Raw genomic sequence first — 20,189 nt, forward strand, 5'->3', positions numbered from 1 at the left:
ACAGGGAAGGGAAGGCAGCTGGAAAAAGCTTATTTGTCACACTGGTTTCCACCAAGGACAGCGGGAACACTAACCTGCTGGGCAGACACTGGGAGTCTGTGTAAACTACTCATCTCAGAGTTAGCCTGTCGGGTCCGCCGCCGGCCGACCCGAACAGCCCTAGCCTCGTTTCTTTCGGTGGGCGAGCGCGAATGGGCCCAGGATACCTCTTTCCCTCCTTTGGAAGGAGACGGGGGAAGAGAGCCGTGAAGAGAGGTGAGCACACCGCCAGCCCCAAACCAGCCTGGTTAAAGGACACTCAGACGTGGTGGGGGTTCTGTCAAGCAGTTCCGTTTATCAGCACACAAGCACTTGCTTTTTTTTTTTTTTTTTTTGTCTTTTTGTGACCAGTAAGGGGATCACAACCCTTGGCTTGGTGTCACCCACACCGCGCTCAGCCAGTGAGCTCACCAGCCATTTCTATACAGGATCCGCGCTCCCAAGTGCTGCACTCTCCCGAGTGCGCCACGGGGCTGGCCCCAAGCACTTGCTTTTAAAGGCAAATCGGGAAGGCAGGTTTTTTACATCCTCCAATCAGCTTAAGGGTCCTGTCTCAATGCCTATCTATTGCAATCACGCAGTGTTCACGAGTGCAGCCAATTAAGGGATAAGGCAAGGTTCCCACAAACACTCCCACCCTACTTCCTCCTGGTGCTGTCTTAGGCTGCCACGTTAATCCACTTGTAATGTCACTTAAGGTGGTGTTAGTTTTTAAAGCCCGACATTAACCCACTGTAGGGATCACAGGGCTGAGGGAGCTGAACTCCTTAAACGCTGATTCCCTTCAAGCACGCAGTGAAGCTGTCACGTTAACTCCTCAGCACATCTGCCCTGCTGCACAGCAGGCAAAGCAGCCAGAGCCCAGGGAGGTCCTGCTGGAAGAACTGCTGGTGAGACAGGTAGACATCACATCAGCGTGTGCTGAAGTGGTGGTGGGTGGCCAGCAGACATGCGTGGGTGCTGACAGCGGCTGCTTCACTATCCCATTACCCATTCCAAATGCCAGACAGTCCCGAGAATGAGTGATGTGCTGGCTTTGCTTTTGATCCAGGAGCTGATATTATAGGACTAAAATAAATTAGCAATGCGAGGAACATGTTTGTCCTTTTCATACCATAACATGTTTTTTAAGGGCTGCCTCCTTTGGATAGGCCCAAGGGCGACTAATGTTCTATAGCAATAGTTCCCAAACTTGGCTTTGTATCACATCCCCTAGGTCCTCTTTAAAATTCAGACTTGAGGTCCTGTCTGAGCCCACCAGAATCTTCCAGGCTAGAGCCTTAGAGTCAGCATTTAAAAAATTCATTTGAGAGTATATTTCCTTTTTTTTTTACTTTTATTTTGTCGATATACATTGTGGTTGATTATTGTTGTCCCTTACCAAAACCTCCCTCCCTCCGCCCTCTCCCCCCCCCCAACAATGTCCTTTCTGTTTGCTTGTCGTATCAACTTCAAGTAATTGTGGTTGTTATATCTTCTTCCCCCCACCCCCCCTGGTTTTTTTTTTTGTGAGTGTGTGTGTGTGAATTTATATATTAATTTTTAGCTCCCACCAATAAGTGAGAACATGTGGTATTTCTCTTTCTGTGCCTGACTCGTTTCACTTAATATAATTCTCTCAAGGTCCATCCATGTTGTTGCAAATGGCAGTATTTCATTCGTTTTTATAGCTGAGTAGTATTCCATTGTGTAGATGTACCACATTTTCCGTATCCACTCATCCGATGATGGGCATTCCAACTCTTGGCTATTGTAAAGAGTGCTGCGATGAACATTGGGGAACAGGTATACCTTCGACTTGATGATTTCCATTCCTCTGGGTGTATTCCCAGCAGTGGGATATCTGGGTCGTATGGTAGATCTATCTGCAGTTGTTTGAGGAACCTCCATACCATTTTCCATAGAGGCTGCACCATTTTGCAGTCCCACCAACAATGTATGAGAGTTCCTTTTTCTCCGCAACCTCACCAGCATTTATCGTTCAGAGTCTTTAGGATTTTAGCCATCCTAACTGGGGTTAGATGGTATCTCAATGTGGTTTTGATTTGCATTTCCCGGATGCTGAGTGCTGTTGAGCATTTTTTCATATGTCTGTTGGCCATTTGTATATCTTCCTTAGAGAAATGCCTACTTAGCTCTTTTGCCCATTTTTTAATTGGGTTGCTTGTTTTCTTCTTGTAAAGTTGTTTGAGTTCCTTATATATTCTGGATATTAAACCTTTGTCAGATGTATATTTTGCAAATATTTTCTCCCACTGGAAAGAACTATCCAGACATTTATATGGAATAATAAAAGACCACGCGTAGCCAAAGCAATGCTGAGCAAAAAAAATAAAGCTGGAGGCATAACACTACCCGACTTTAAGCTATACTACAAAGCTATAATAACCAAAACAGTATAGTACTGGCATAAAAACAGACACACTGATCAATGGAATAGAATAGAGAATCGAGAAATCAGCCCACACACTTACTGCCATCTGATCTTTGACAAAGGCACCAAGCCTATTGACTGGGGAAGGGACTGCCTCTTCAGCAAATGGTGCTGGGATAACTGGATATCCATATGCAGAAGAATGAAACTAGACCCCTACCTCTCACCATATACTAAAATCAACTCAAAATGGATTAAGGATTTAAATATACACCCTGAAACAATAAAACTTCTTAAAGAAAACATAGGAGAAACACTTCAGGAAATAGGACTGGACACAGACTTCATGAATACGACCCCAAAAGCACAGGCAACCAAAGGAAAAATAAACAAATGGGATTATATCAAACTAAAAAGCTTCTGCACAGCAAAAGAAATAATTAACAGAGTTAAAAGATATTTCCTTGTTTAAACCTTCTAATGACTTCCCATTACTATTAGAATTAAGACCCTAATTCTTAACATGGCCTACAGTGTCCTGTGTCATCTGGCCCCTGCCTGAGTTTTCATGTTTATCTCTGCCAGGCTCTTTCTTTTCAACTTAATGCTTCAGCCACCGTAGTCTTCAAACATCTAATCCTCCAGACTGTGGATGGGAGCCAAGTTCCTTAGTATATGCTTTCACGTCACACGCTTGATGTTTTTGTATAAATACTTCTTCATAGTCTGTGTACTTTGCTTAATAATGAGCTCTATAAAGGTAAGAGGCTGTGTCCTGTCTTATTCTCTGAGTTACACTCAGCACTGAGCATACCACCTTGCTTGTGGTAAAGGATGCAGGGATGACCTTGAATCAGCTGTCAGTTGTCAGAGGAGACATACTAGTCATACAGCCTATGAGGCAGTAGCTGTCTAACCTTCTTTTTTGTCAGTTAAAACTGCTACATTTTCAACTCAGATTGCCACCCTGGATATCTGAGTGATTATTAATTGGTGAAATAAGTTCCCCACATACATACCTGCACTCTTTTATTACTTCAGGTTGTGTTTCCTAAACTGTTTCACTTCCTGGCCTACGTGGGAAACGATACCACAGAAGTGACAACATTTACATGGCACATCAAGGGAATGGATGAGGCTGCCTCCTGGTGACCAGAGATGGGCACGGAGGGCGGTGGGGATCCATATCCCAGAGCACATGTACCCTAGGATTCAGGGCATGCTTGCTGGAGAGCTCTGCCCTACACCAAGGTGGCCCCACCTTGAATCCTTTTGCAGGTGTGCTGAACGCTTGCATCTGTTTTCCTGCACAGACTTGTTAAGCGGGTATGAGGAATTCCCAGTGGCTGTCTAGGTAGAAATATGAGTTATCTGTTCATTCAGTGGCAGCATGAGGAGTGTCCGTGTTTGCTTAGTGCTTTCTTCTCTGGATGGCAGCAGCTCCCCTCTGTCCTCACAGCTCCTGGCAGCAAGATGGCGAGGCAGGGGCTCTCCCAGGGAGTGGAGTGGGTTTTTCTGGGTACTGGTAATTTTAAGTGTCTGTATGTCTACATCTGAGTAAAAGGGTATGTGTATTTCTCTATATGTCTTAATAAAACTGTCGCAAGCTTGGATTTGCATCAGAATTATCTAGATGCCTCTTTAAAATGTGGCTTTGAGGCACCACTTCCACAGATACTGATTCCAGAAGTGGAAGGTGTATCAAGGAATCTTCATTTTTAACAAGTACTCCTAGGGGACAGATGCATATGATCTGTAAACCAGACTTTGGGAATCACTAGTGAATGTAGACATCCTGCTCTGGAGTAATAATTCACCATGTGTTATCGGTGGGGAGACATCAGACATCCATCCCACATAGTCTTATTCTCATGAAATCTTCCCTGCAGCTGCTTGTAATTGTGTTCTTAGGTGCTATCTCTATTAAAAATCACTTAATGTTTTAAGCTCCCATGTTGCTTAAATCTGCTTTGACACAACCACAGAAACACAATAAAGCATCTTTAAAATGCCTGCCAAATGCTTGTATTACCTTGCAAGGCAAATGCCCACTGCTAAACTAATCTAATGAAAAAATTCAGTCTGTTCAGTTCATTATAGGCCATTAAAATGACTTCTCCAGTTGTAAGACCAGTGTTTCCGCTATGAGAGTTACATAGAGCAGTTTCAGGAATTGCAGCCATCGATCTGATTTATGTTTTTAGCATGGATCCAATTTTGCCAGACACACCAAATGCCAGTTTGTACCCTATTAAACAGATGGGAAAACAAGCTAACATAAAATGTGAAACTATACGCATATATAAATCTATTTACTTTGCAAAATGATCACATCAAGTAGAATAAAGTTAAATTAGAGCCAAAAGTTCTAAAAGATTACAGAAGTTAATCAGTAATCTTCAGAAATTTGGTTTTGCCTCCTAAGGTTTTCTGGACCTCAGGGCTTGGTGTTGAAGACTGGAGAAAGTCATTTCAATGACTAGGCCTTCCCCAGCTGTTGTAAAGCTTCTTCTCCCTTCTTGTTGGTGGGCTTCTAGGTATGAATTAGGAGCTATGGAAGCTTTCAAATATTCCAGCTCTTGGGAATCTTAGTCAAATCTGTGGGTTCGGATGTGTGAACCAGAGAAGAGCTCAATTTTAGTTAAAACACTCACAGTTCTGATGCCAACTGCTTTGACACCTGGGCAACCATTCAAAGTGTAAGGAAAAGATGACTATGTTACTGTTTTTTTCCTGTGATGTTGTTGGGATGATATCGTAACAGGATCTTATTTTATCTCCTTAAGTATCACCAATTCCTGACTCAGGAGGCTCTTTAGGTAGAGTAGAAAGGCGGTGACATCTGTTCTCTTTTCTACAATAACAGCAACAAAAGTAATGCAGGATACATCATCTTTATTTCCCAAATCTCACCTTATTGGTTAGGGCTTTTTATTTCTTGAGAGGATTGATTAATTAATTGCTGAATGAATTTTTCTGGAGGGTTTTTCCTTGGTCTCTTGATCATATCCACTGTATTAACTCATTGTATTCCTTTTATTATATTCTTTTATTAGCATAGGTTCCTTATGCCAAATTATAGTTTAATAGGCTTATTAGTCAAAATGTTTTTAGTCATTAGAAAAATAGTAAACCATGTTTACTTCTCTTGGGCCATATTTATGAAAACACAATTAAGTAAAACTATTGCTACTGTATCATCTCAAAAGGAATTTAATTTTTAAAACTCTTTATTCAAATGTTAACCATAGACATTAAAGTTTTAGTCCCGCTGGCTTTATTTGCCATCTTTTCTGAATCCCTTTGAAGGTGGTGACCTTTTTGTCTTGAAGCTGTTCAAGTACATCCTCCTCTACATTTGCAGGAGGCATTTTGGAGGCAGTTCAAATATTCTTTTAAAGTTCCTATAAAGTGTAACCCCTGAGATTCTCGTTCTCTGATCTTTTACCTGTGAGTGACAACCCAGAAATTTTTTAAAAAAAGAAGAAATGCTGGAGGCATGCAAAGAGACATTCTGTTGACACTCAAAACAGAGAAACCTATGCTTTTTTACAGCTTTCCCTAGCATTCACTGTGTCATCACTTGTTACTTGGGGATACAGGTCTTTTTCAGCCCTGATGAGGACCCTGTGAGACTAGAATAAGCTATTTTGGGAAGAGAATGGTGGGGTTATTTTAAGCCAAGCCATACTAAAGAATGGACATTTTGCACTTGAGCTATGGTGAGATAACCATGTACCTGATGTTGGGCTGACCATAGCTTTTAAGTCCCAGCCTCCCAACCTGTATGGCGCATATTTCTACCCACATTTCGTATCCTACTGCCTCATTTCATACTAGATGTAGAGAGGTGGCTGAAATCAATAAATCTCTCAATTGAGGCAAAATAATTTATTGTTTTGTATTTTTTTCAATATTGTTTTTAATAGACTGGTGCTGGTCGAAACATAATTTGTTAGGGATTATTTTTAAATGAAAGGTAAACAAGCTTGAAGAAATACAGCCATATGCATTCAAATGCTATCCTGTTACTATGCATTTACTCTTCTAATGTTTATTTCACTAATATTTACCACAAAGCATAATTAGAGTAATACAGTAAGACATTTAAAACATGGCACATAATTATAGAGAAAAAGAGAATGTTGACTCATGAAGAATATGTTTTTCCATGTGAGTGGATGCACTGTCTTAATTAAAAGTCAAAAGAGTGTTCTTAGTACGATATCGCTATGATTGTATTTCAGTTCAAGCTAAAGAAATGTTGAAATGATTCTTGAAAATTCTAAAATCCCTGGAGAAATTGCTGTATTCCATGCACTTTTCTGCATGCTTTAACCTATATTAGCTCATTTAATCCTCATAATGCCTTATGTGGCGTACATGCTATTATTATATCCCACTCTACCAGCGTAGAGGTTCCAGACCACACAGCTGGTCAGTAGAAGACCTGGGTTATAACCCAGGCAGTCTGGCTGCAGTCTGTGCTTGGACCTATTGCTCTAAAAGCTGTTCTAATACTTGAAGAAAACAACTTACTTAAAGTAAACAGATATCAATAGATAATTTTGTCCTAAAATATAAGTAATTTGTAAATAGCAATAGCTACCATGTCTCAGGCTCTGCCTCTGTGCTAAGCACTAAAGTACATTGTTCTTTTCAGTTCTCAGTATGCCATGTGAAGTAAAGTATTTATTAAGCTTGTTTTACAGATAATGCAGTTGAGAATTAGGAAAGTTAAGCAACTTGCTGATGTTCATGTAAAACTATTAAGCAGTAGAGCTGAAATTTGAACCAGGTCTGTTCACTTCCAAAGACCCTACGTGTACCTACTCTTCCTGGGCTGCTTCCTCCGCGTTAGGATTTGCATACCCTTGCCTAAACAGCTCGTTCCCTCTTCCTAAATGAAATAAATGTTGATCAAGGAGAGCAGATCAAGAAGTTTTTATGTTGAGCAACATTGTAATAAAATATTTCTGATTATCGTTTTAAAAGATCTGTCAAGAAATATATCTTGTACTGTGTCCCCTCTGAGTGAATAGTAATATTAGCCCAGAGTTGTGACATTCTGATATAATCATATTTTTTCTGTAATTAAAAGTCTGTGTAGCTAGAATAACATTTTGCTTAGGAAGTTGAAATTCTAGTCCAGGATTTCAATTTTTCATAGGGAAATAAATCCATCACGGTATATATTCGACAAGAATTAATGTAATGAAATTCCTAACCATATAGGAGAAAGAAATAATGGTTGCCCAATTGGGAAAACAATTTTTATTTTAGGTAAAATGCAAAATAAATAAGAATATAGAGTCAGATTCTAAATTTCTGGCCTTATCAATGAAAGACAATTTGGAAATAAGATTATGGTACAAGAAGGCCTGTTCCCTTTAACTTCATATCACAAGGGTACATACTTTATTTTGGAAAAACACAAGTGTAAAAATCAAAGAATAATTGAATCTAATTTTGGATTTTGGTGTCAGGAAGACCAGGTGCTATACTTTCCCTGTGAACTTGGACTTAACTTCTTTACATTTCAGTGGATATAATAATAGCACCTTCCTCAGCTTCCTCTAAGAAGTATTATGAAATATCGGACATGTCAACAACTCAGCCAGTGCTCGGTTCATACTATGTTAAAGATGTTAACTTTACTTATTAATACTAATGACTTCCACATGTCTGGATGTGCTCGATTAGGATTCTTCTCGCTTCAGTGGTTCTATTCACCCATCTATTCATAACGCCTGTTGTAATAAATTGTGCAGACTGATCCCCTCTCCCACCTCCCACTCTCTAGCTAAAGGAAACAGCACATAGAACCACAAGAGGCTTAGCCACTTTCAATTTTGAGGAATTTTCAGATTCAATACATTAATCTGAAATAAAACATTCAATAAACATTTCTTGTGGAGTCCTTCATTTGAATTGTGTTTAGTAAAGATAAATATCCATGTTTATATACTCCCAGGTTTATGTGGATCCAATTTAATGAAATGTCATGAGTTAAAATTGAGAAAGTGAAAACTGAACGTGCTTCTATAATGAAGCAACATAAATAATATGAGAGCACATAGCTTTCATTTTGCTTCTCTTTTGGGATGGATTATGGCAGATCTGGGCATGAACAAACTTTGGGGTCAAAGTTTTTATTTTTCTATATCTGTTCCCTCCTAGAAAGTGGTGGTCGTCTTACATTTGACTCTGGGAAATGCCAGTTTTATAGGCACCCACAAACAACTTTTTTCATTGGCCATAATACTTGGTTAGAATTGGTGGATTCAAAAAATATTATTTTCAATTTAATATAAAACAAGTTTGGAAGTTTCTGTAAGTAAATTTTGGTATAGTAAGCTGATTTTAACATGTTGTAATTACCAAGTATAACTTCAGCATTGTTATTACAGAGAAGACAAAATTTTTTATCAACACCTCAACTAATGTCCTTTCTCCAATTATCAGTGATATTCTTGTATTTGTTTTTACTATACCTCCCTGCCCCCACTTTATAAGTAGCCATTTAATTGGTTTATCTTGAAAAAAAAAATTTTATTGCATAATAACCATGATTTCTTCCCCATTTTCCAATGAGCAAGTATTCTTCAGCAGTTGTGACAAGTTGCTTTTAGTATGAACTAAGCCAAGGAGCTCAAGTTCAAATGAAATTTCACCTTTGCTGTTGAAAATTATCTTTCTAAATATAGTGACTATTAACTTATTGCATTCTTACTATATTGGTATCATTTAGTTATACAATTATAATTTCAGATGGAGAACTTTTATATTTTGTTGGGATACTTTGTTTCAAATGTATATTCCTTGTTCTTAAAACTTAACAAAAGTATGGTCTGAGTCTTTAAGAAACTCAGGTATACTGGTAAAGGTAACAACACTTGTGAAACAATAGAACATCATAAATACAGAGTATTATAAGGTACTGCAGTGTGTAGGCCAGATATATCCTAGACAGTCAGAGAATATTGCAAAGTGGAGTTTATTTTGAACCCTGAAAATGGAATACATTGGGTTGAAAAAAAAAATTTAGCAGCATTTTGTAGCTTTTGGCATACAAGACCTCTACATGTTTTTTTAGATTAATTTTTTTAATTGAAATATAGTTGCTTGTACATATTTGTGGGGTACAGAATCGAATATCAATACCTGTGTGCAATATGTGATACTCAAATCAGGATAATTAGTATGCAGTTCTGAACCATTTTTCTAAATGCTTCTCTTACAAAATATTGAAACACCTATTTTTCTTCAGAGACCAGCATGCCGATGATGTCAAAGAAGACTTCGAAGAGAGAACAGAAAGTGAAATGAGGACATCACATGAAGCCAGAGGTAACGATAATTGTCTTATATTATTGGTGGATATTACTATTAATATTCAGCAATCAAAAATCTAACTCAATATAGCAGTCATTTTTATGTTAAAGATAAACTTCATTTGGTTGGCTTTTTCCACATCTAAAGCAATAAAAGTTTATTCAGTATAAGTATAATATGTAGTTCATAATAATACAGGTTCATCTGTAGCCTGTATTGATAATCTCTTTGACATGTCAGTACAGTGTTGTACATAAAGTTTGGTAAAACATTCTCTTTTGTCCTTGTCATACATTTTCTTTAGTATTATTGGTGTCATTTGCTTCATATGTTTAAAACTCAGTTCAAAAATGTGTTTTGAAATCCAAATAGAATATATTCTTAATCTAATACCACGAAATGAAAAGAAAATGACTTGAACAAATGTTTTAAATTGTATTGGAAAAAATAATTTGTCTTATATCTTTGTTAAAAGATATAGTGATGGTTTAATTAGGAAGTGATGTCGTAATGACTGTTAGTCATAATAATAGATTGTATTTATAATTCACATAAAACCATATAATTATTATTTATTTTTATAAGAAAATGCCAGTGTCCAATTATGATTTTAATGATTGTCTCTGGAGTGTTTGCTTTTCTTGTGCATTTTTTAAATTTAGATTATCATCTAAGATTTGAGAATGACACCTAATGACTGTTTTCCTTCAGTGACCTATTCCATACATGATGCTTTGATTTCCATATCTGATTTTCATAAAGCAGTAGTTTATGATTAATTTAAAACTTATATTCAGCGCTGTCTTCAACATGTTTTATGGTGTTCAGTATAGCACCATCTACAAATCCTACAAATGGCCAGGGTATGAATCTCTGCTGTGCCACCTACTGGCTATGTGATGATGGGCATGTCATTGAACAACTCTGTGTTCTGTTTATTTATCCTGAAGGATGATGATAGTCCAAATCCCTCATAAGGTTGTAATGAGGATTAAGTGCAATAACATTTGTAACTTGCTTAGAGGAGTGCTATGTATTTTAATCAAATACTTGCACGTAGTAAGTGCCTTGCAGGTATTTGATTAAAATGTTTCTAATCATTTAAAAAGGAAGAAAAAATATTTAATAAGAAGGTGTTGTTATCAGGTTGCATTGAGTTCTTCGACAAAGACTTCAGCCTTTCTTTGTGAGTGGTGGTTTATGGGAGAGGTTAAGAGCATGGCCTTCATTCAAGTCTCTTCCACCACTTACTAGCTGTCGGCTGGCTCTGGGCAAAGTATGTAATCTGTCTGTGCCTCAGTTTCCTCTTGTGTCAAATTGATGTATATAATAGTACCCACATCATTGGATTATCCTGAGGATTAAATGCATCAGTAGCTGAAGTATTCGCTACTAAGAGAAATAGTAGTTGTATGAGAGGTATTGAAAAAGTTAATGGAAAGATTCATGTTATCTTTTAATTCTATTTTTCCATGAACTTTTTAGAGATCCTCATAAGTGTCTACTGTATGGAACTATCTGATTATTGAAAGTTCACATAGATTTGTAAAATCTTCTCTCTGAACATTTTGAGGGAGCAATAATTTGATAACATTTTCAGTATCTTTATTTGCTGAGCCGAGTTTGATAATTTTTTTTTGAAAATTATCTACTTAATGGAGATTTTCAAATTTACTAACATATGGTATACATGGCATTTTCTCTCTTTTTTTGGTAATTTTGTGTTCTAATTTTGTGTACTTTTTTCTGTTTTTCTTGATTTGAATTGCCTGTGGGTTTTTTTGTTTGTCTGTTTTTTTCAAAGAAACATTTCTAGGATTTATGTATAATTCTTAATTTTGTGGTGTTCCGAATAATTTATTTTTATTTATTTATTTTTTTACCTGTGAAATCTATTTTTCAATGTGCATATTTTACTTATTGTCTTTTCATTAGTGAAAAGGAGCCTCATAAAGTAAGTTGTTTTGAGAATTGGCCTATAATTTTCTCCGTTACTTTCTCATCTAGTTTTAGCCTCCTAAAATGAGTTTGATAACTTTCTTTCTTTTCACATTTTTGAAACATTTTGAATAAAACTTTTATAAAATTAATTTTGTCTGGAGCGAAACCATGTTATGAATGTCAGCTTTCATTTAGCATCTTTCTTCACCTTAGATTTCTTTTATCTTTTTGAAAAGTTTTTTCCAAAGCTATTTTGTAGGGAAGATGTTTGGATTTTACTTTCTCAACTTAATATGTAGTAGTTTATTGGTTACCTTCACCTGAACCTCAGGGACCTTCAATCCCAATTCAAGTCTTATGGTATCTGAGGACTCGCATCCCTTGGTGACACTGGGGATGTCTCAGATTCCAGTCAGTGGGTGTCCTCCTGCCTCCCAGTTCTTAATAGAGCTATGACTCATTGTCTTTGATTGGGCCCCCTGGAAACAGATGCTGAGAGTGTTGTGTGCAGGAGGTTTGTTGGTGAATATTCTTGGGAATATCATCAATGAAAAAGTGAGAGAAGCAGAATTGGGAAGAATGAGAAGTTGAGCTCTGATGTAGTTACAGTGGAGGCCTTAGCCAATCCAGCAGGTTGCTTCCAAGTTATCCCAAATCCAGGCAAGGGAATCAGGCCTCTCCATCTCTGAATTGACCAGTCCTAAGATGTTGGCTGGGAGGGGAACACATCCTTGGGCAAGGAAGCTCCCTTTGGCTTAGGGTGGTTTCTGCAGAGGGAAGCAGCTGAGCCGTCAGCATTCAGCAGGCAAGAAAAAGAATGCCTCAGTTTGAAAGGTGATTTGAATGGCTTCCCACAGTATCCACTATACCCAGCCTGTTGTTGGGTCTGTTTTTCCATTAAGAAAAATAAAACAAAACATTAAAGAACCAAGAAAACCCCCAAAATATCCTTTTATACATGTGAGATTAGATCAGCCCAACTCAGTCCAGTCTTTTGGTTTTGAAAAATGAACCTGGCTCTTAAATTCAGGCTTCCTTCATGATTTTTGCCTAGGAAGTCATGAGCCTTCTTAATGGTTTAGATTGAGATCTTACTTAGATCTAAAAAGCTTCCTTTAGTTATAGTTTTGATTATTACTTCTCTCTAATTTTCTCTTTCTTAACTGGTATTATCTATTATTCTTGGGTTAGAGCTAAGGGACCATATTCAGAATATTTAACAGCTAGTTTGGCAGCCAACGTTACACAGGGCAGTTGAAACAGACAGTGGTCTTAGTGCTGGCGCAGTATCCTGGAGGCTGCCTGCTGTACCAGGAGTTATCCTTAGGTGCTGGATATTGGGGAAGTCCTACAAGGGCCCAGCTGCATGGTGGCAAGGTGACTATTACCAACCAGTATGGAAGAAATTTAATATTTTAACAGCTTATGCATTTTGTTATGGTCTAGACATGTTTTTCAAGTTGAAATTGCTCACTCAACCTCTTACTCTGTCAAGTCTACAACAGCAGTGTTTTTTGTTTTCCTGTAATTTCCTACATGAGCTTGTTCTCTTTGCATGACCTCTTTTTGTAGAAGATATGCCCCCTTGTGCCTTACTAAAATCATAAAACTCTTTGTGTCAGTAAATCGATACTCCTCTTCTGATATTTCGTAGAACTTTTTATCAGAGGCACCATGATGATTGTTTTCTCTTTTACCATTTTTGAGTCCAGAGAAGTTTCTCCAGGTCCTTTGTGAAGAACACTTACTGCTTTACACTCCTATTTGGGTCCCGGCTGAATTCCTCTTTCAAATCTAAGGCCAGGTAGATGTATTTCATTCCAGGCCCACTCTCTTGAGCCTAGTAGGTGCTCACCAGTGTTCATTGACAATTCCATTCCCCCGGGGGGTGGGGGGAGGTTCTCTTCTAAATCTAGCCTGGCCGGTGGGCGGGGGAGGGGGGAGGGGAGATAAAGAGGATGGGGGGAGAGCCCCTTGCAGTGCGGACAGTATCTATAATAGGAGACACCAAGAAGAAGCCACCCTAAATTTCTTTACCATGCCAACAGGATTTAAGACTCAGTAGGTCCATGAGGACTATTTTGTTTGCAGTCTTGGAGCAAATTGATTAAAAAAAAAAAAAAAAAAACTTCTCCCAAAAAGGAGGTCCCCTTCGTTTCTTCAGTTAATTCAGTTTAATTGAGTATAGTATGTGTAATTATGAGCTTTTTCGAATGCTTGCCATTCTACTGAATTTGACCTTTGGGGACTTTTACTGAATATAATCTGTTGCTTTCTTTTTTTCTTCTTCTTCTTTTTTTTTTTTTTTTTGCTTCTGTCTCCTCGACCTGAGAGGATAAGTAGCTTATTCCCACCATTGTGAAAGACCCATTAATGAAGGATTCTATAAATGGCCTTCAAATTTAAATTCTTGTATTCCTGGGAAACGTACGGTTTTGTTTTCACCTGCAAGCATCCTTTCTCATGGGTAGTTCATGTATAGAAAGAGTTGAATTTGATTTTGTGATGTGCCAGATTTTCACTGAAAAATCAGGCTTGTTCTTTACCTTGAAGATCCCCTGTCTTACATGCCTGAATTAAGTAGCTTGAAAATTAATTTTATCTCTATTTCTTGAGAATATCAGAGCAGGGGACATTTATAATTATACATGCCTAGAAGCCTTTTCAGTGAAAGAATTTTAGTGTCTCCCTTTCTTTTGTTGAGAATGCTCTTTCTTCCCTGTTTCTCCATCCCTCGTTTCCTCTGATTACACCAGAAATAAGTATCCCTAATGCTCATACAACATGAAAGTCATTCAAACAATTTCTAGACAAAGTGAAAAGTTTCCAATTGGTAATGTATTACCTTTGCAAGGATTAGTGAGATCTAGACCTGGAAATCCCCCCAGTCAGTCCTCTGTCCAGTAGTGCAGAATTGAATAGAACCAAACAGCTGTGAAAGCACCCAACCTGAAACCACGAAACCAAACAGGGCAGGTGAGAAAAGAGTTTGACCAGTTACTTTTGGTAAATTTTCATTTCAGGGAATCAAAAAATATAGAAAACTCCTTAAAAGTATTATTTTTTCTGCAGGTAGATTGTTTGAGAGGAGGTGGTAAGAAAGAGGTCCCTAGTAAAGTGATGACAGAAATGTCCTCCAGAACAAAAGGCTGTGTTTTCCAAATCATATTGTGCACATTCAAACTTACTCTTCTCTGCTCTTGCTGCTGAGCCAGCTCCTAGAGCCAAAGTCTATTTGCTTTTATCAGTATAAAAACTTGGAGTCACTCTTCCATGCAATCAGAGATTCAAATACAAATTTACTCCAATGAAGTTGCTTTCTTTATCCCTTTTGGATTGACATCAGAGGAGATGGCATGTTCTGTGGCTGATAACACCAGTTTTCCCATTTGTCAGAAAATAACACTGGGCCTCAGGGCATCAGCCAGCACAGATCAAGGATCAGCTAAAGGAAGGAGAATCTTAAAGTGAAAGATGCGAAGTTGGTATCGGGATGGAGTGGTATGTGTGTCTAGGCCTACTTATAGTACTAGCTTCAAAGACATACAAAAGCTGCTGCAAATATATAAGAGCTTTAGGATTTTTAGTCACTTCTTTAGAATGGCTCAGTTATTTTTCTAAGGAATAACATAGGAGCATTAGAAATGAACTGTGAGTAATACAACGTTTAGCAGGAAATAGAAATGAAAATAGAATGTAGCTACAATGATGGAATGAACAGTGCCAAGTGTTAATAGAGCATAAATAGCTAGAGGATAAAGAGTGTGGTTTTGGAAAAGATTTATTATGTGCCAAGCAATCAGAATACAAGTTCTAAAGTAAGTCCTTTTGTTTTACTTTAGTGTGGAATTGGAAATCTTACCATTTCATATAAACCTATCTGGTAAAATATGTACAAATGTTGTTTTTCAAATAATTGCTAAATTCTTGGGAATATCTGAGATTAAAAGAATGTTTTTAATTTACTCCATAAGAGATTAGATATTATGAAGATGTCAGCTTCTCACCATAATTTATCTATAGTCAGTGAAAACCTAATCTAAATCTTAGCATTTTTTAAATAAGCTGATTCTAAAATTTATGTGGAAATGCAAAAGCAATCTTGAAGAAGACCTTCATCATAGACATCAATACACTTATAAAGTGATAGTAATTAAAACTGTGGATTGGAGTACAAAGATCAGTGGGGCAATGTAGAGGATGTGGAAACACACATTTATATTTATGGTAAAACTGGCACTTGGTGGGGAAAGGATGGTCTTTTCTATAAATCGTGTTTGGGCAATTAGAACTCCATGTAGAAAAAAAACACAAATATTGATCCTTACCTCATACAAACACAAAAAATGAATTTCAGGTAGATTATAGATGTAAACATGAAAGGAAAACAGAGGAGACTATCTTCATGATCTTGGGATAAGCAAAGATTTCTTCAGTAGACATAAAGCATTAGCATAAAATAAAAAATCAATAAATTAAACATTATTACAATTACTTCTGTTTTTCAAAAGACCCTAGTAGGAGAGTAAAAAGGAAGACACAGTGTGGGAGGAGATATTTGTAATAACACGTTTCCAACAAAGGACTCCTGCCAGAAGTATATGTAGATAACATCTATAAATCGGTAAGAAAAAGGCAAGACAATCCAGTAGAAAAATGGACATAAAACATGAATAAGCACCTCACAAAAAAGCTTTCTCTATGGACAATAAATAGGAAAAGGTTATCAACTTTATTAGTCATTAAATGCGATTATAACCACAATGTGATACCACTGTGCACCCAACATAATGGTTACAATGAAAAATACAGACAACACCAAGCATTGGTGAGGATGCGCAGCAAGTGGAGCTCTCAGATGCTGTTGGTGGGTGTATACTGTACAACTGTTTTGGAAAACTGGCAGAATTTGCTGAAGTTTAATGTACACAAATGCTGTGACCTCAAAGTTTCACTCTTTTGTATGTGTGGAACTGAAATGCATATATACTTGTACACTCAAAGAAAGATATGTATAAGAATGTTCATAATAGCACTGTTAGTCATAGCCAAAAATTGAAAACACCTGCCCATCAGCTCCAAATTGATTATAGAGTATTCATAACCATGAAAAACCAAACAGCAAAGAGAAAGTGAACTGCAACTACAGCAGCAATGTGGATGAACCTCACAAACACGCTGTTGAGAGAAATAAGCCAGACACCAGAGTTTCTACTTAAATACAATTCAAAAACAGGGTAAATAAATCAGTGCTGTTAGTAGTCAGGGAAGTGGCGTCTTTGATGAGTAGAGTGCAGTCGGAAGGGAGTGCTGGCCATGTTCTGTTTTGTGATCCAGGTGTTGGTAATGTGAAAAGTGCCCCTTTCTGGAAATCTTATTCTTCAAGAAAAAAAGCTTACTTTAAAATATTTTTAGAGATACCAAAGCCTAAACCAAGTAGCTATTCGGCAAGGATTTGTGATGAAATTGAAATATCACTGTAGCTGAGCTGGTGCGATGGGAGAGTAAATGTGAGGGAGGTGCTCTGAGTAAGTAGTTTCCAGAAAAGGTTTCTGTTCTAAAGGATCATAAGGAGGTAATTATTGACAAACTGTACTGTAAGTCAAGAGCCCGAAGGATAAAATCATTTGCTAGGGAATGGCCACTTTAGCAATAAACTGAGTTTGGATTCAGAAGATCTAGTGCATAAATAGAATATTCTGTAGTTTGAATTGTGATCTGCACAAATAAAGAATAACAAAAGCATTTGCCTTTCTGCTGTTTTATTTTTATTGAAATAATTTTATATCCCTCCTTTAAAAAATTAAGTTATCTATTTAAAAAGTCAGTATAATTAGTAACTAAAAATTGAAAGAGCAAACCAAACCTGAGACAAAAGGAGAGAACAGGTACAGTAACTATATGGTAAACACAGTTGCTGGACTTGAGCATCCGATTTGGCTGTTACCTTTACAACATCCAAAGCAGAAAGGGGAACAAATAAAATTTCCTAAGATGAGAGCTATTTTCCTTGCCACTAAAATTCACATTTCTTATCTAAAGCATAATAGAGGCAACACTGAACAGCATAATGAAGTATATTTTTAATAACAGGTGCAGTAGCAAACATGCAAGTTGAATTTACAGATTGTTTCTTATAGGAGCCAATGCTTTAACTACCTCCACCCTCCAATCTCATTATCTGGGGGAGACGCATGGCATTTGGGGCTTTTTTGCCACTTTTCGGAGTAATTTTCCATTTGTTTCAATTGACAGGTGCCCGGGAAGAACCAGCTGTACAGCAGGCACAACGTCGGTCGGCTGTTTTTCTGTCCTTTAAGTCCCCAATTCCATGTCTGCCCTTGCGCTGGGAGCAGCAAAGCAAACTTCTTCCAACTGTTGCTGGAATCCCTGCCAGTAAAGTTTCCAAATGGAGCACAGATGAGGTATATTTTATTTTCTTTGTCTGTCAGGCACTGGATACAGAAGTACTGGCAAAGGAGTGGTAGACTTATTGAGTGTATGTAGGGTTTAGTCTTTTTTTTCTGATAGAAAATAAATTTTTCTGAGCAAAACACCTAAAACAAATAGATTGAATGTTTTGAACCTGTAGCATTTAGATTCTGACTTTATTTTAAACTGGGAATTTTGATGTTATTTTGACAGGTATCAGAATTCATACAGAGCTTACCTGGGTGTGAAGAACATGGAAAAGTATTTAAAGATGAAGTAAGTGTTCCACTAAATTGCAGTCTGTTACTTAATGGGATCAAACCACTGAAATGCATTGAATGGTGAAATGTGTTGAATTGGCAGAGTCAGGAAGAGATGGGTTATGTTGAAATTGCAAATTGATATATAATTTGCCTAACAAGCAGTATTAATCAGGTGTATAAAAATGTCATTGTATGAGATGAGATGCAAAGGAATGTTTGTAAGTACTGTTTTCTGATGTTCCTCAGTAGTAATGCTTGACTCGTTATTTAAAAAATCCACCAAACATAATGGCATGCATTTATATAGTTTATAGCACAGAAGGAAAATAAAGAAAGGAATAAGCAACATTTTATTTTTTAACAAAGTAAATTAGTTTGCATTATTTTATTTTCAAACATGATTCTAACACCACCAAGATTAACTCCATTGGATGCTTATAGGAAATAATATTATCATTTTTGCTAAAGACAGTCCCTATATTTTATACAATTCTCAGTAATGTTTATCATAACAAATATTTATCACAGTCTGTTTTTGGAAGATTATTTTACTAGTTGTTTTCAACTGCCTGTCCAAAACATCAATAATAAGGCATGATTAATAATGATATCACTGACATTGAGCATTATAATAAAAAGGAATTGAGTTTCTAACTACACTAGAAGTAATGTTATTAGAGGACAGCAGGAGACCCTTTTCACTAGAGACCTTTAAAAATAAGTCACTTGCCTGTCATCTCCTCCTAGCAGAGCAGTCAATTATCACTCTGATTTTGTCTCTGTACAATGCTGCCAGAAGGCAGAAAGTATACTAAGTAATCTCAGAAGGCTTTCTCCACCATCAGCTGCCTACGGTTACATGCATATGTACCTTGTTTGCCCCTATGTGTAAACCTCAAATGTTAAGAATACCACACTGTCAATTTAATTGCAGGAGGTAAGGACAGCGAAGAATCCAGCTAATGGTCGTCAGTCTCATTACACTATTAGATATAATTTGTGCTTTAGATGGATGCCTGTTAAAATGCACCCTTTCTCTAATATGTTTTCTTATTACAGAAATATTTTATTTTCTTCCTAGCTGATCTTTAATATTCAGTTATTCAGATTTTGAGGTTCTTTCCCTAACTCTGAAGTGTCTTTGTGGATTACTTTTAATTAATTTTCTATTCCTGTACAGACTTAGATTCACACACAGAGCTGTTGCTCTTTCTTTCTTTGAAAGATTCATGTAGTCATTACCTTTGAAAATGTTACAACATTTTTGAAAATAAATTTATAGTACATCGTACATCTATTTTACAAATTTTATAAATTCTATTTTTGATTCTCTTGATATCTAGATAATCCATATTGGTTTGCTCTGTTATTCAGTGTAAGAAGATTCAAGTTCAAATTCAAAATGAAACAGTATTTCTCTGAATAATTTTTTTCTTCATGGCATGTTGTCATTGGAGATGCTCTTTAGGGACCAAGTATCCTGAAAACCAGATTCTTCTTTGGAGGAGCGGGACAGTTAACATTCTCTGTCCATGTGTGTTATTTATTCATGTATTCATTCACTCCTTTATTCATTCATCTTGTGAACATTTGTTAAGTTTCTACTCTTTATAAGACTGGTGAGAAGAATGATTCAAAAATAGTGAAACACAGTCCTTACTCTTAAGTGTCTCACAGGGTCGTCAAGTATTGGTTTTGAGCTCCTAGAAGTAAACCATAATACAAGTCTAACTAAAGTCTTGTAGTCATTTCTAACAGGAAAAGTACAAGGTGTTAAGGATAGGCTGTTATTGAAACCATCCTTG

The 20,189-nt window shown here is 37.0% G+C and overlaps 1 protein-coding gene across 1 annotated transcript in view; it reads left to right on the forward strand.

Moving 5' to 3' along the window:
• The window catches only part of L3MBTL3 (L3MBTL histone methyl-lysine binding protein 3), an 87,289-nt gene that overhangs the window by 63,522 nt on the left and 3,578 nt on the right, over nt 1-20,189 (forward strand). Inside the window, exons 18-20 of the mRNA XM_063097048.1 lie at nt 9,684-9,763; nt 17,945-18,114; nt 18,335-18,397. Of these exons, the coding sequence (XP_062953118.1) occupies nt 9,684-9,763; nt 17,945-18,114; nt 18,335-18,397 (313 nt within the window). The remainder of the gene's footprint in view (nt 1-9,683; nt 9,764-17,944; nt 18,115-18,334; nt 18,398-20,189) is intronic.

The sequence above is a fragment of the Cynocephalus volans genome, chromosome 5 (assembly GCF_027409185.1).
Source record: "Cynocephalus volans isolate mCynVol1 chromosome 5, mCynVol1.pri, whole genome shotgun sequence".
NCBI lineage: Eukaryota > Metazoa > Chordata > Mammalia > Dermoptera > Cynocephalidae > Cynocephalus > Cynocephalus volans.